Genomic DNA, 12,463 nt, shown 5'->3' with positions numbered 1-12,463 from the left:
ATCTTTTTCAGTTTTGCTTCATGACATCCATGTCTCATCCAAGTCACTGACAAAAAAATGATAATCAGCATAGGGGTAAGCACAGATCCCAGGGACATCTCACTTATGAATTCTTTGCAAGTTGATTCTTTGGCCATTTGGCTAGTTTGCTTTCTGAACAAACCTATAACTGTTCTTTTCTTAATACTAGAACTTTTCCCTTATAAAATGTTCTTGAAAAAAGCCAACACTCAAATATGTTGGATATGTACTTTATTATAAACAATCATTAAATAAATATATCTACATTAAAACACACTAAAAGAAATAACTTGTAACTTGTAACTTTTACTTAGGAAAATTAAGTATCTTAACATTCAGAGGTCAGCATTTGAAGAATGTGCCAAGGAGTTGAAATGTACTGTGACACAAAGCAAGTATAACCAGCAAGTAATTAGAAGGAAAGCTATTCAAATGTACTTCACAGCACCGAATATCTGCAGAGCAGACTAGTTCTATGCCTTGTCAACAGTTCTTGGGAAAACACTGATCAGGATCAGATCCACACCTATTTGAATAACCTGAATCAGAAGAGCACTTTTCTAAAAACCAACAAAATAGCAGAAAATACAAGAGTACAGCCTAGGGGCTGGGCCAGTGTTACTTGGAGCTGGTATTTATGGGAAGAGGGGAGCACAAGGTTTTGTCTTCTCAGATGGTGCTTTTTGATTGTGTCTTGGGTTGTCAATTCTCTCATTGCCTTGATTCCAAGTTTCAACTTCCTTAGAGATCTGCAAAACATAAGACTCTTGTCTCGTAAAAAAGCACCAATCTGAGTGGTCAAGATGATTGTTTTAAATTTGCCTCTAGGTTGTATGAACATAAGACATCAAACAGAAGATGGAAGGGCATCAAATGGAGAAAAAATGTAGAATTCCCCCCCAACTTGGATTCTTTGTCTAGAAGGGATATTGAGGGTGCCATTTCTTATGACTACCTTTCAGTTCAATTCAACAAATTGGCAGAGGTGGGGAAGTGGATAGAAAATAGGCTTTGGAGTCAGGTATATTAGAGTTCAAATCATGCATTTGAATTAGGCTGACTGGACCACTTTACAAGTCACTTAACTTCTTTTGATCTCAGTTTTCTCATCTGTAAAATAGGGATAATAGTAACTACTTCATAGGGTTATTATGAGTTTCCAGTGACATAATAAATATATAAAGCACTTTGCAAATCTTAAAGAATAGAAACTGAAACCACTGATAAAGAAACTCTCTCTGCCGTTGCAGATCAACACCTTCTTGTCAACTTACTGTCTTAGAGAGTTGTCTAGAACTGAGATGTTTGTATGATTTGCCCAGTGTCTCACTGTCAGTAGAGATCAGAGGCAAGATTTGAACTTTTTCCTACTCCAAGGCTGGATGTCCAACCAGTATGATCAATTCATAAATACTAGAGAAACATTACAAATTATTATTATTATTATTATTATTATTGCTGAGGCAATCAGGGTTAAGTGACTTTCCCAGGGTCACACAGCTAGGAAGTGTTAAATGTCTGAGGCCAGATCTGAACTCAAGTCCTCTTGACTTTAGGGCTGGTACTCTATCCCCTGTGCCACCTAGCTGCCCCCAATATTACAAGTTATTGCTAACAAATTTAGGTCAAGCCATTTCTAGAGACCTGTATATGGGAGTAAGATAATGCAGTTATGGAAAAATACCTTCAAAAATATGAAATACAGGAATGTAATGGGGAGATATAGGGACCAGATATGATTTCATTGATATAGGGAACTCTCAAATAAGGAAACTCCTTCTATGATGCAGATACTTATGCACCTTCTTTTCTTTTCTTTTTTAAAATTATAGCTTTTTATTTTCAAAATATAAACATGGATATTTTTCGACACCCACCTCTATAAAACCCTATGTTCTAATTTTACCTCTTCTTTTCCCCACCCCTCCCCAAGTCAGTAAGTGATCCAATAATTGTTAAATAAGTGCAATCCCTCTTTCTTTATTTCCACAAATATCATTCTGCACAAGACAAATCAGATTAAAAAGAAAAAAAAAAGAGAAAGAAAACAAAATCCAAGCAAACAACAACAAAAAGAGTAAAAATACTAAGTTATAGTCCACATTCAGTTCCTACTGTGTCTTTCTTTATTAGTTCATTGGAATCATGAACCTTCTTTTTAATGTATAGTCTGAAAAAGATCCCAACTCTTTTCAACAATGAGATGAGTCAGGCCAATTCCAATAGACTTGTGATGGAGAGAGCCATCTGCATTAAGAGAGGACTATGGGGAGTGAATATGGATTACAGCATAGTATTTTCATCTTTTTTGTTGTTGCTTCCTTGCTTTTTTCTCATTTTTTTCCTTTCTGATTTTAATTTTCTCATGTAGCACGATAAATGTGGAAATATGTATAGAAAAATTGTACATTTTTAACCTATATTGGATTACTTGCCATTGAGGAGAATGAGGAAAAAGGAGGAAGAAAAATTTGGAACACTAACTTTTGCTTTTTTTTTTCTTCCAGAAGAGAAATTTAATCTAACACTAGCTTTTATAAGAATGAATATTGAAAACTATTTTTGCATATATTTTGAAAATAAAGACTATTGTTTTAAAAAAAAGAAAGATGCTCAAGACACTGCAATACTGAGACCTGTCCACAGTTATACATTTTATAGTGAGTGTCAAAGAATTTGAATCTAAATTTTTCTGATCTTAAGCTCATGAATTTATCTCTCTACTGTTCCACACTGACTCTTAGAAATACTTAAAAACTATGGGAATAAGTCTGCTTTTCTTCAACCATTTAGCAACAGTTTAATAACAGTTTCCAATAAATAATAATAGTTTAATAGCTTCCATTTTGGGTTTCTAGACTTACTTTTATCTTTGGCTGTTTTTCTGAGTTCTTTGCTGACTTTGGCTCCATTACCTTGGTTGTTATCGAGCTATTGATAGCATTTCTATGGGCTATTCTCCTTCGTAACTTGATACCTAGGGACACACATAATGATATAATTAATACATCTAAATCTGTACATTGTACACTAATACATCAAAAACTTGTGACTATTATTGATGGCAGTGTTGCCTCCATTGACATAGAAATATTTCCACATCTAAGGAAACAGTTTCATGAATGATGGTAGCTCAAACTCATTACTTGGTTGCCAGAACTTACAACCTAAGCTGGTCCTATGTTATAAGGCTCAAAATCTTTCTAATTTAGTAGTATCTTTCAGTTGTCTCTTCTGGTGTAGGCTTAAATAATCCAGGCTCATTTCTATGGCACAAAGAGGCATGAGTTCAGAGCTCTTTTGCAGGGCCTATATAATACCTAATACTATCAGAAAGGGGCTACCTCACTCATCAAGATTGTCTTATTTCCATTTTCAGTAGCTCTGATAAATAATTTTTCTTTGGTAGAAACTGATAATATTTGTGAATCTGACTCCTATAAATCAACTAGGGTTAGTTAATGAAAACCTAATTGCCTACAAACTTTTACTCTAATTCATAAAACTTATTACCCTATTTTTCTTTTTAAGTAAAGCAAAATAAGGACCTAAATGATAAAAAGAATATCCCCATACTTAGCAAAATATATATAGCAAAATAAAAATATATTTATAGCAAAAAATATTATACACTTTTTGTGGTAGCAAAGAATGATGTCCATTGATTAGAGAATTCTAGTCCTATTGGAATACATGAATATAATGATATATTACTGTGTAATTACTGTGTAAGAAGTGACAAACATAATGAATTCAGAGAAAAATGAGAAAACTTATATGAACTAATGCCAATGAAATAAACAGAACTAGGAAAATATGCATAATTAATACAACAATGTATTGGAAAGGACAAAATAATTGAAACTAAATGATATGAAATGTCAATGCCCAAGCATTGACAAGATATATGAGAAGGCATTTCTTCCTGTTTCTTTGAAAAACCTTATCCCTATAAGGCTTAAATTCCTGCATGTAATATCAGATTTTTTTAATATGTTAGTTTCTTTTAACTCTTTTTTATTCTAAATGGATGAATTTTTTAGAAGGAAGAAATATTATGAAATGTAGATGGTATTAAAAACAAAAGGTGGTCAATAAATTCCTTCTTGGCTACTACTCCACAGAAGATGCACCTGATAGGTTACACTCATGGTTACTAATCTTATCACCATGCTCAACTAAGCCTTGATTAACTCCTTTGGCCTCCTCTCTCTTCTGTCTGAAGAACTGGAGGGTGAACTATCAAACTTTTCTCACTATTTTTTATACAGAGTAGAAACTGGGCTTTTCAGCTCAATGTATGCTGTATCTACTATTATCCCCGTTTTCAACTTCAAAGGACAAAATGTGCACATAAATACCTCCTATTTCCCCATATATCCATTGTTTTTCCAACTCCTTTTGTGTGTTGTATCCCTACATTAAATTGAAAGCTCCCTCAGAGCAGAGACTATCTTTTTATCAATTGTATCTCTAGCACTTAGGAGAGTGCCTGACTCATTGTAGGTACTTAATAAATGTTTAATGAATATCAATAAAATCAAATAAACATCAAATAAAATTTTAGAAAATCAATAAAATTGATTTTTAAATTGAGAGTGAGTTGAAATAAATAAGCTTACTTTGTTTCTGAGCATGTTCTACTGCCTTGGAAGCTGTTAGCATGGCAAAAGGATGTGATGAAAGATGAATGTTTTGAGCTCTAGGAACCTGAAAGAAAAACAGTACAACTTTAAAATGATGAATGTATTTGTATCTTGAAGAGAATTTGCTCATTTGCTTTGACTTATTTAATCAATCAACAAACTAGTATTTATTAAGAGTCCACCATGTGGGGCAGCTAGGTGGTACAGTGGATAGAGCACCAGCCCTGAAGTCAGGAGGATCTGAGTTCAAATCTAACCTCAGACACTTCCTAACTGTGTGACTCTGGGCAAGTCACTTAATCCCAATTGCCTCAACAACAACAACAAAAAGGAGTTCACCATGTGACAGACACTGTGTTAGGTACTAGGGGTATAACCACAAAGAATGAAAAAAAAATTTGTTTGAATTTCAATCACTCTCTTAGTTATTAGATATAACTAATGTTCCATTTTATATACTACATTTTATATTTCAATGTAAACTTCATTTCTATTCAGCTAAGTCCTGTTCCTCCTCAAGTCTATTTTAATATGGTTGTCTCTTTTCCCAACTTTTTAAGGCTACTAGAATCTCTTCTTTATGCTTAATAGACTCCCCTATTGTATCTTTGAATGGTTCAATCCTTCCTAACAAAAGCTTGTTTTTAGAGTGAGCATGATGTATTCCTTACAACCTTCTCCATTGGATTTCTCTCCTGGAACTTCCTGACTTGCATCCTCAGGAAGAGTTGCCATATTCTTTCCAACCCATTACTACTTCCAGACCATTCCCTTATTACAGGGATGGGGAACATCCAGCCTATGGGGCATATAAAGCTCATGAAATCATCTGCCAAGACAACCACAGGCAATGATGAGCTGAAAGCTAGGTATAACAGCTTCCCACTGTTTGGGTTCTATAAGTTGATAGTTTGGTATGGCCTGAGAATAATGTTATAAATATCCAAATGGCCCTTGGCAGAAAAAAGGCTCCCATACCTGCTTTATTGCCTCTAAAGTTGATCTGATTCATTTATTTCCAGTTCTTCTGGGTGTTACTTTTCAACCTCCAGGAGAGTTTCCCAATTTACAGACTTATCCTTATCCATAAGACTAATCATGTTACATTTCCTTTCAAAATCCTTTAGTAACTACCCATTGTCTAACAAATATAGTTCATTCTCCTTTGTCAGGGTATTCAAGAGACTACACATTCTGACAGTGAATTATTTATTCTACCCCCAAATGCAACTTGCGTTTTTTCCACATCAGTGTTTTTGCTTATGGTTTTTTTTCTTCATGACTATAAAGACCTCTTCTCCCTTCACACTCGAAGTTGGAATTTCTGTCCAATTTTAGAGCTCAAACTCAAAGAGCATCTTCCCTGATCCTTAAGTGATTAGATCTTTCTAGGAACTATTCACCTCTCTTACAGCCTTGTGTATCATTTGGAATTACATTTATTTATGTGCTAGCATCCCCTTTTAGGCTGTAATTTCAATCCGGAGATTGAACAAAATCTTATATTCTTCAATATAAATAGTATTGAAGTTATATTGGAGACTAACAATATCTTATATAAACATTGCATTTTATTTAGAGTGCTCTGCACCAAATAAGAATTGGATGAAGATTTTCAGATTGAATTGAAATACTTTTCTAAGTCTGTGATTTCACCGAGTTTGGTATTCCCCTCATTTGAAGACTGTCTTCTGCTAAATTGCTAGGACCAAAACTAATTATCTGGGAGCCAACCTTTAAGGGTTGAGCCTCTAGATGAATGTAGGCTAGAGGTCAAATACACAGTCTGTCAAAGTCTTTACTCAAAGCCTTTCCAGTTTAGAAAGCTTTTCCAGCACTTGCATTTGGTTATTATAATCTTAGAAAACTCAGGTTTGCATCTTTGTCACAAGCAAACAGAAGAACAAAACTTTTGTAGAAAGCTGTATTTTTTTAACTGCCTTATAATTTTTCTTTATCATTTATATCACCTCTTTATATAGGTTTTATTCCACTTTAGCCTATGATAGTTTTAGCAGGATCTTGTCTCATCCTACCAGTGAGAAAGAGGTTAATTGCCAAAATGAAAATGATTAATGGCTGAAAAAGTTGAAGTATATCTTTGACAGACAATTTTTCTGCTTTCTCAATGTTCAGTCTCTATATTCACAGCATGGATCCTTTCACTCCAAATCTAGATTTCTTTCTACTGAACCATCCAAGGACAATAGGGAGAAAAACATTAATTTAAATTCCTAATCAAGTGCTTGCTCAGCTCTGTTCTTGGCAACACAGGCAAATACCTAATCTTATATCTCCTACATATATAGTAATTCATCTTATAATGCCTTGTGCAGAACTCTACACAATAAGCCTTTAAAGATCAGAGACTTTCTTGGGAAGAATTAAAAATTGTCATGAATTTTAATCCATAGGCAGACTTATTTGCCCCCATACCTGGCTAAGAATTGATCAGTTAACTTTCATTTGGAATGATGGATGACATTTTGTTATTTCTTCCATATCCTATCTTATTACAAATGATGGTTTCCACAGCTTCGTATCACAAGATTGTAGATTTTGAATTAAAGTAATTTTGGAAGTCTTCTAGTCCATATCCTGCCTCCCCCCATTTTGCAGATGAGAAAATTAATGCTCAGAGAGATTTGGTAGTCAATTTGTTCAAGGTCATATAGGTAATGAGTTGCAGAATTAGGATTTGAACTTAGATTTTGACTTAATGAACTATATTTTCTTCCTGTTTCCTTCATATATATATGCATGTATATGTGTAATATGCATACCTATATAGAATTCTATTTTATGTATTTTAACAATCATTAATATATAATTACCTATATGATTTAATTTTAATTGAAATTAATGGTTAATTATTAAATTCCCAATTATTGCAGATGATGATTAATTATGTTAATTATTCTATGCTTGATGACAGCAGAAATTGCAGGCCTCCTTAGAGTATATAAAACAGAGACTCAAGGCCAACAATGTGAAATGTTTGGACTCAATGGGACTAGATTATAAAGCAACTGGTTTCCAATTGCTTCTGCCTGTCCTTTAATAAACATGTTTGATCTTAAAACTATAAGTTTTTTCATATTTTAATTTCCCATATCTTGTTATTCAAATTTAAGCAATGATTGGCTAATACCTAAAACTAAAATGTAATGCAATTCAATTTTTACTGAGTACTTACTGTGTGCAAAGCATTGTGCTAGATTATTTGTGGGATATAAAGAAAAAAATCTTCATTCTACCTATAGGAAACTTAAATTATATACAAGATATTCACAAATATAAAACTTCATTATTGACAATTAGTAGTGTAAGGCAAGATAAAAATTAGTGAGGCTTTCATTTTTGTTTCTGTTCTTTTGTATAACTAAACTGGAATTTTTGCTGTCCTTGGTACTGAGAGCAAACTGAGTCCACTAGCTTGATATTTACCTCTGAACCATTATGCCTAATTTTCAGAAAACCAGGGTGAACCCAAATAAATACTTCCTGTTTGACTGAAAACCATCTCAGTGATCCATCCAATTCCTTCAGCCTAAGATACTGATAAATTTCTGATTTTTATCAATGGAGAAAGTTTATACATTAGAAGATTCCAATGTTGATGAAATCAGAGGTTTAGCTCACTTCCTTCTGTCCCCCTCCCCACCAAAAGCATCTATCACAGTTTATATATTCATACTTTTAAAAAATCTTGACAACAAATTCCTGAGTACCTTAAAAACTAAGTTGTCTCATATTAATTTTTTTCTGTATATATTCTGTCAAATCTTGCTGCCTCTTAACATTGAGTCACTGATATACCCTCCCAGAATATATGAATGAAGTTTAAAGTCTAAATGTGACAGTTCTATTCTCATTACTGATGTAAAAAGATTGGCAAGTCTGTTCCTTTTCATCTTTGTTGCTTTGTTACTTCCTTTTGGTTTCCTCTTCATATGTTCTTAGAATCAACTGACAAATTTAGATCTGATGTCATGTCCCTTGAAAGTTTGTTTTCCTTTCCATTGCTTTTTACTTTTTTTATGCAGTGACATTGCTAATCTTCCTTCTTTCTCTTCCTTATTGTTTTGTTAATATGTTTGTAGTCTATGTTACCTTGGCTGCCACATTTAAACACTTGCCAACTAAGATAGTTTAATCTGTCGACCTCTCTCAAATTGAAACTATTTTGCCTGAGGAAACTTCTCTAAGAAATAGTCTTTTTCTTTTTTTTTTCAGTTCTCATTTTTTTTCCTAGTCTTGACAGCATATCATGTTGGATGTCCTATGAAAACATTTAATGCTGTTGTCCCATTTTTATTTTTTATTCTAGTTATATAGGGATTCCCTTTTCTTCTAATTTGATACAAAGATTTTGAATATGGGACAATAGAAAGGATTTTAAACAGATCAAGGTAGGGGTGAAAGCTGCAGAGAGAAAGGTCTGCTAGAAGAATTTGGCATGCTAGACTCATTCTAATTTTTTCCCCTTTTTTACCTAGTATTCTCCATCTCACCCCCTCTTTTAGTTATCTTTTTATTTTTTTCTCCCCTTCTTATTTCTGTTTTATTCCCCTGAACTATCAGTTTTATTCTCTCTACCTTAAATAACAATATGTAGCTTAAATATGGATATATTTCCCATAGTTCTTAAATTTTAAAGTGAATGAACAGTTTAGCTTTACCTTAACTTTCTTCTTTCAAATAAACCTAAAAGATATATATTGCGTTTATTTTTATTGTTTATTTGAAGTTCTCAGTTGCTCAAATTTTTCTTTTTTAATTCTGTGGACAAGTAACCAGTAAAAATTGAGACAGAAAACCCAATTCAGTCTCAGTATATTACTGAGACTGAATTGTATTAATGCTAGAGTTACACTAGATGGCAGTAAAGGTTAACAATAGGGGCCATAAAGATTATCCTGTACCTTCCAGTATTGATCAAATAAGATATTTATAAAGTACTTTGCAAACCTTAAATTACTATGCAAATGCTAACTATATTGCATTCCAAATACTAATTGTGAATTATTTAGAAGAGTATAATTAAGGTTCAGTGAGGGGTAGAGTACAATGGAGTACAATGTTTTGCCACCTAAGCTATAATGCCAATCAACAAAATTTGCAAATTTTCCATATTGGAGCTCTCTGCCCTCTGCTAGGTTATGTTTTAAGTTCCCAAAAATCTAAGTAGTGAGAATATTGGTAGTTTGCCACTGATCTTCACTGGGTTTCAGTGGTTGGGAAACACTGTTCTTAAAAAATAATTAGTCCTTTACATTTCAAGTTTTATAGCACATTCTTCACAAGCTGCCTTACCTGGTACATACTTGGTTTATCATAGGCAAAGAGGGGTTTCCTAGACATACAGGTTACTTTGACTCTGCCACATATCTGTGTATCACTTGCTTAATTTCTCTGACACTCAGTTTCATTATCTGTAAGTTAGCAGAATGGACTAAATGAGCTCTAAGTTCCCTTCTAGATTTAAAATCTCATTTTCAGTCATTGCCCTTTAGCAGTTGCCTGGGTGACTCTTTATTTTAAAAAAAGAGTCATAGTTATTCATACAAGTAGCTAATGATAAAAGGCTAGATCAAGAGTCACAAAAAGATCTGAGATCAAATCCAGCCTCAGACACTGGCTTTATGACTATTGGTAGATCACTTCATTTCCACCTGTCTCAATTTTCTGATCTATAAAATGGGAAATGAAAATAGGCATCAACATCACAGGGTTGTTGTGAAGATAGGATGAGATAGTATTTGTAAAGTACTTCATAAATTTTGAAGAGTTATATAAGCTATTTTATTACATAAAATCTAAGCAAAAACACAGTGGAATTATCTTTTTAAAAAACAAGAATATTTCCTGTATGTAAAAGTATTATAATAAACCTCTAATAAATCCTTTAAGAGGCAATGGTCATTTAAATCTTAAATAAATGAGAAATTCCAAATGAAATTAAAAATTTTTTTTCATATAGTTTTTCATTTTCCATAAAAGTTATGACACCTAGTCAGTGCTTAATCTAATGAATAACTGCTATAAAAAAGAACTGATTTAGTTTCTGAGATGCTGGGTTCTAGTTAATCAATCAATAAAAAAGAACCTACTTTGTGTCAAGTACTGTGCTAAGTCCAGGGGATGTCAAAAGGGCAAAAAAAATAGCCCCTCAAGGAGTTTACAATTCATAGGGGGAATTATCATCAACTAATATTCATCTTTTCATCCACTGTAGAAATTTGTTCTACAACATTCTTGATAGCTGATTTTTCAAAAGCTATTTAAATATTTCCACTGGCAAGGAGCTGACTAGTTTTCAAGGAAGTGTATCTCTCATAAGATCATAGAATCATAGCTTCACAGCCCTAAAGGATCTCAGAGATCATTTAAGTCTAACTCTTTGCTTAATTATTTTACATAATAATCAACCGAGGCTTAGAAAAATTGTCACTTGTCCAATGTCACATGGCTACTAAGTTACAAGAGCCAGAATTCAGATTCCCTCCATGTAATGTTCTGGTTAGCTTTCTAGAGATCTCGGGGCCAGCCTTGGTTTCAGCAGAATAGTCACTCCGAGAATAGTGAGGGATAAAGTCCAAAGTCTTTATTGTCTCCTTTAGTCTCCCAGTCTAAATCAGCAATTTCAGTCAGTCAGCCAGTTCAACAGTCTGCACATCCAAATGTAATGTCCTGCTTTCTAAAGACCCCAAATAGGGGTGACAAAACACACCATTGCTTTCTAGAGTCCCCACATCAGGGTGGATTAAAAGATATTGTCCAGACTAGGTCTTTGGAGGATCTCAGGACCAGCCTAAGTCCTTGGTCTTAGTGGAGCAGTAATGAAGGCAGGAGAGCTACCATGAGGCTGGTCAAGTCTTCTTTTCTGTGGCTGAGTTTGTCCCCAGTTTATATATTCTATTACAATTAAATGAATACTGTGTATAAGCCAATCATATACCACTAGGTAATCATTATTTATTGTAAAATTAAATCAATTATTAGTCACCAGTTAAACTAGATAACCATTATATTATCAATTCCACTGAGTTAACACCTTGTTGTAAAAATCCTTGTTTCAAGTACATTTCTCCAGAGTTCTGGCCCATTACACCTCCAAACTGTGGAAACTTTTTACTAAATCACAGATATCAAGGAGAAATATGCTCAATTAACTTACATTTATTCATCTTAATTCTTTCTTCTAGAGCTATATAAAGTAAATCTATTCCATTTATCCACACAGGCTTTCGAATGATTGAAGATATCTTTCATCTCTGGTCTTGTTCTTCTTCATTCCAGCCTAAACATCTCAGTTTCAGAGTTTTCAGACTTATCACTATCCTCATCACAGTCTTCAGGATACCTGCTTCTTTGATACCTAACAAAATAGGTATCTCAGAGCAGCTAGATGGCACAGTAAATAGAGCACCTATCCTGAAATTAGGAGGACCTGAATTCAAATCCGACCTTAGACATTTAACATGTACTAGCTGTGAGACCCTAAGCAAGTTATTTAACCCCAAATATCTTGCCAAAAAAGGAAGGAAGGAAGGGAGGGAGAGAGGGAAGAAGGAAGGAAGGGAAGGAAGAAGGAAGGAAGAGACGGAAGAAGGGAGGAAGGGAGAAAGGAAGGGAGGGAGGGAGGAAGGGAGAAAGAGAGGAAGGGAGGGAGCAAAGGAAAGAGGGAGGGAGAGAGGAAGGAAGGAAGGAAAGAAAAAAGAAGGAAGGAAACAAGGAAAGAAGGGAGGGAAGAAGGAAGGAAGAGATAGAAGAAGGGAGGAAGGAAGGGAGGG

General features: G+C 34.0%; 1 protein-coding gene across 1 annotated transcript in view; it reads right to left on the bottom strand.

Moving 5' to 3' along the window:
• Positions 1-235: 235 nt before the first annotated feature.
• Positions 236-12,463, bottom strand: part of C3H2orf80 (chromosome 3 C2orf80 homolog) — a 37,044-nt gene continuing 24,816 nt past the window's right edge. The window contains 3 exon segments of the mRNA XM_051983669.1: positions 236-770; positions 2,886-2,998; positions 4,644-4,731. Of these exon segments, the coding sequence (XP_051839629.1) occupies positions 657-770; positions 2,886-2,998; positions 4,644-4,731 (315 nt within the window). The 3' untranslated portion in view covers positions 236-656.

Source organism: Antechinus flavipes, chromosome 3 (assembly GCF_016432865.1).
Source record: "Antechinus flavipes isolate AdamAnt ecotype Samford, QLD, Australia chromosome 3, AdamAnt_v2, whole genome shotgun sequence".
Lineage (NCBI taxonomy): Eukaryota > Metazoa > Chordata > Mammalia > Dasyuromorphia > Dasyuridae > Antechinus > Antechinus flavipes.
The sequence above is the reverse complement of the archived record's forward strand: the minus strand, read 5'-3'. Positions and strand labels throughout refer to the sequence as shown.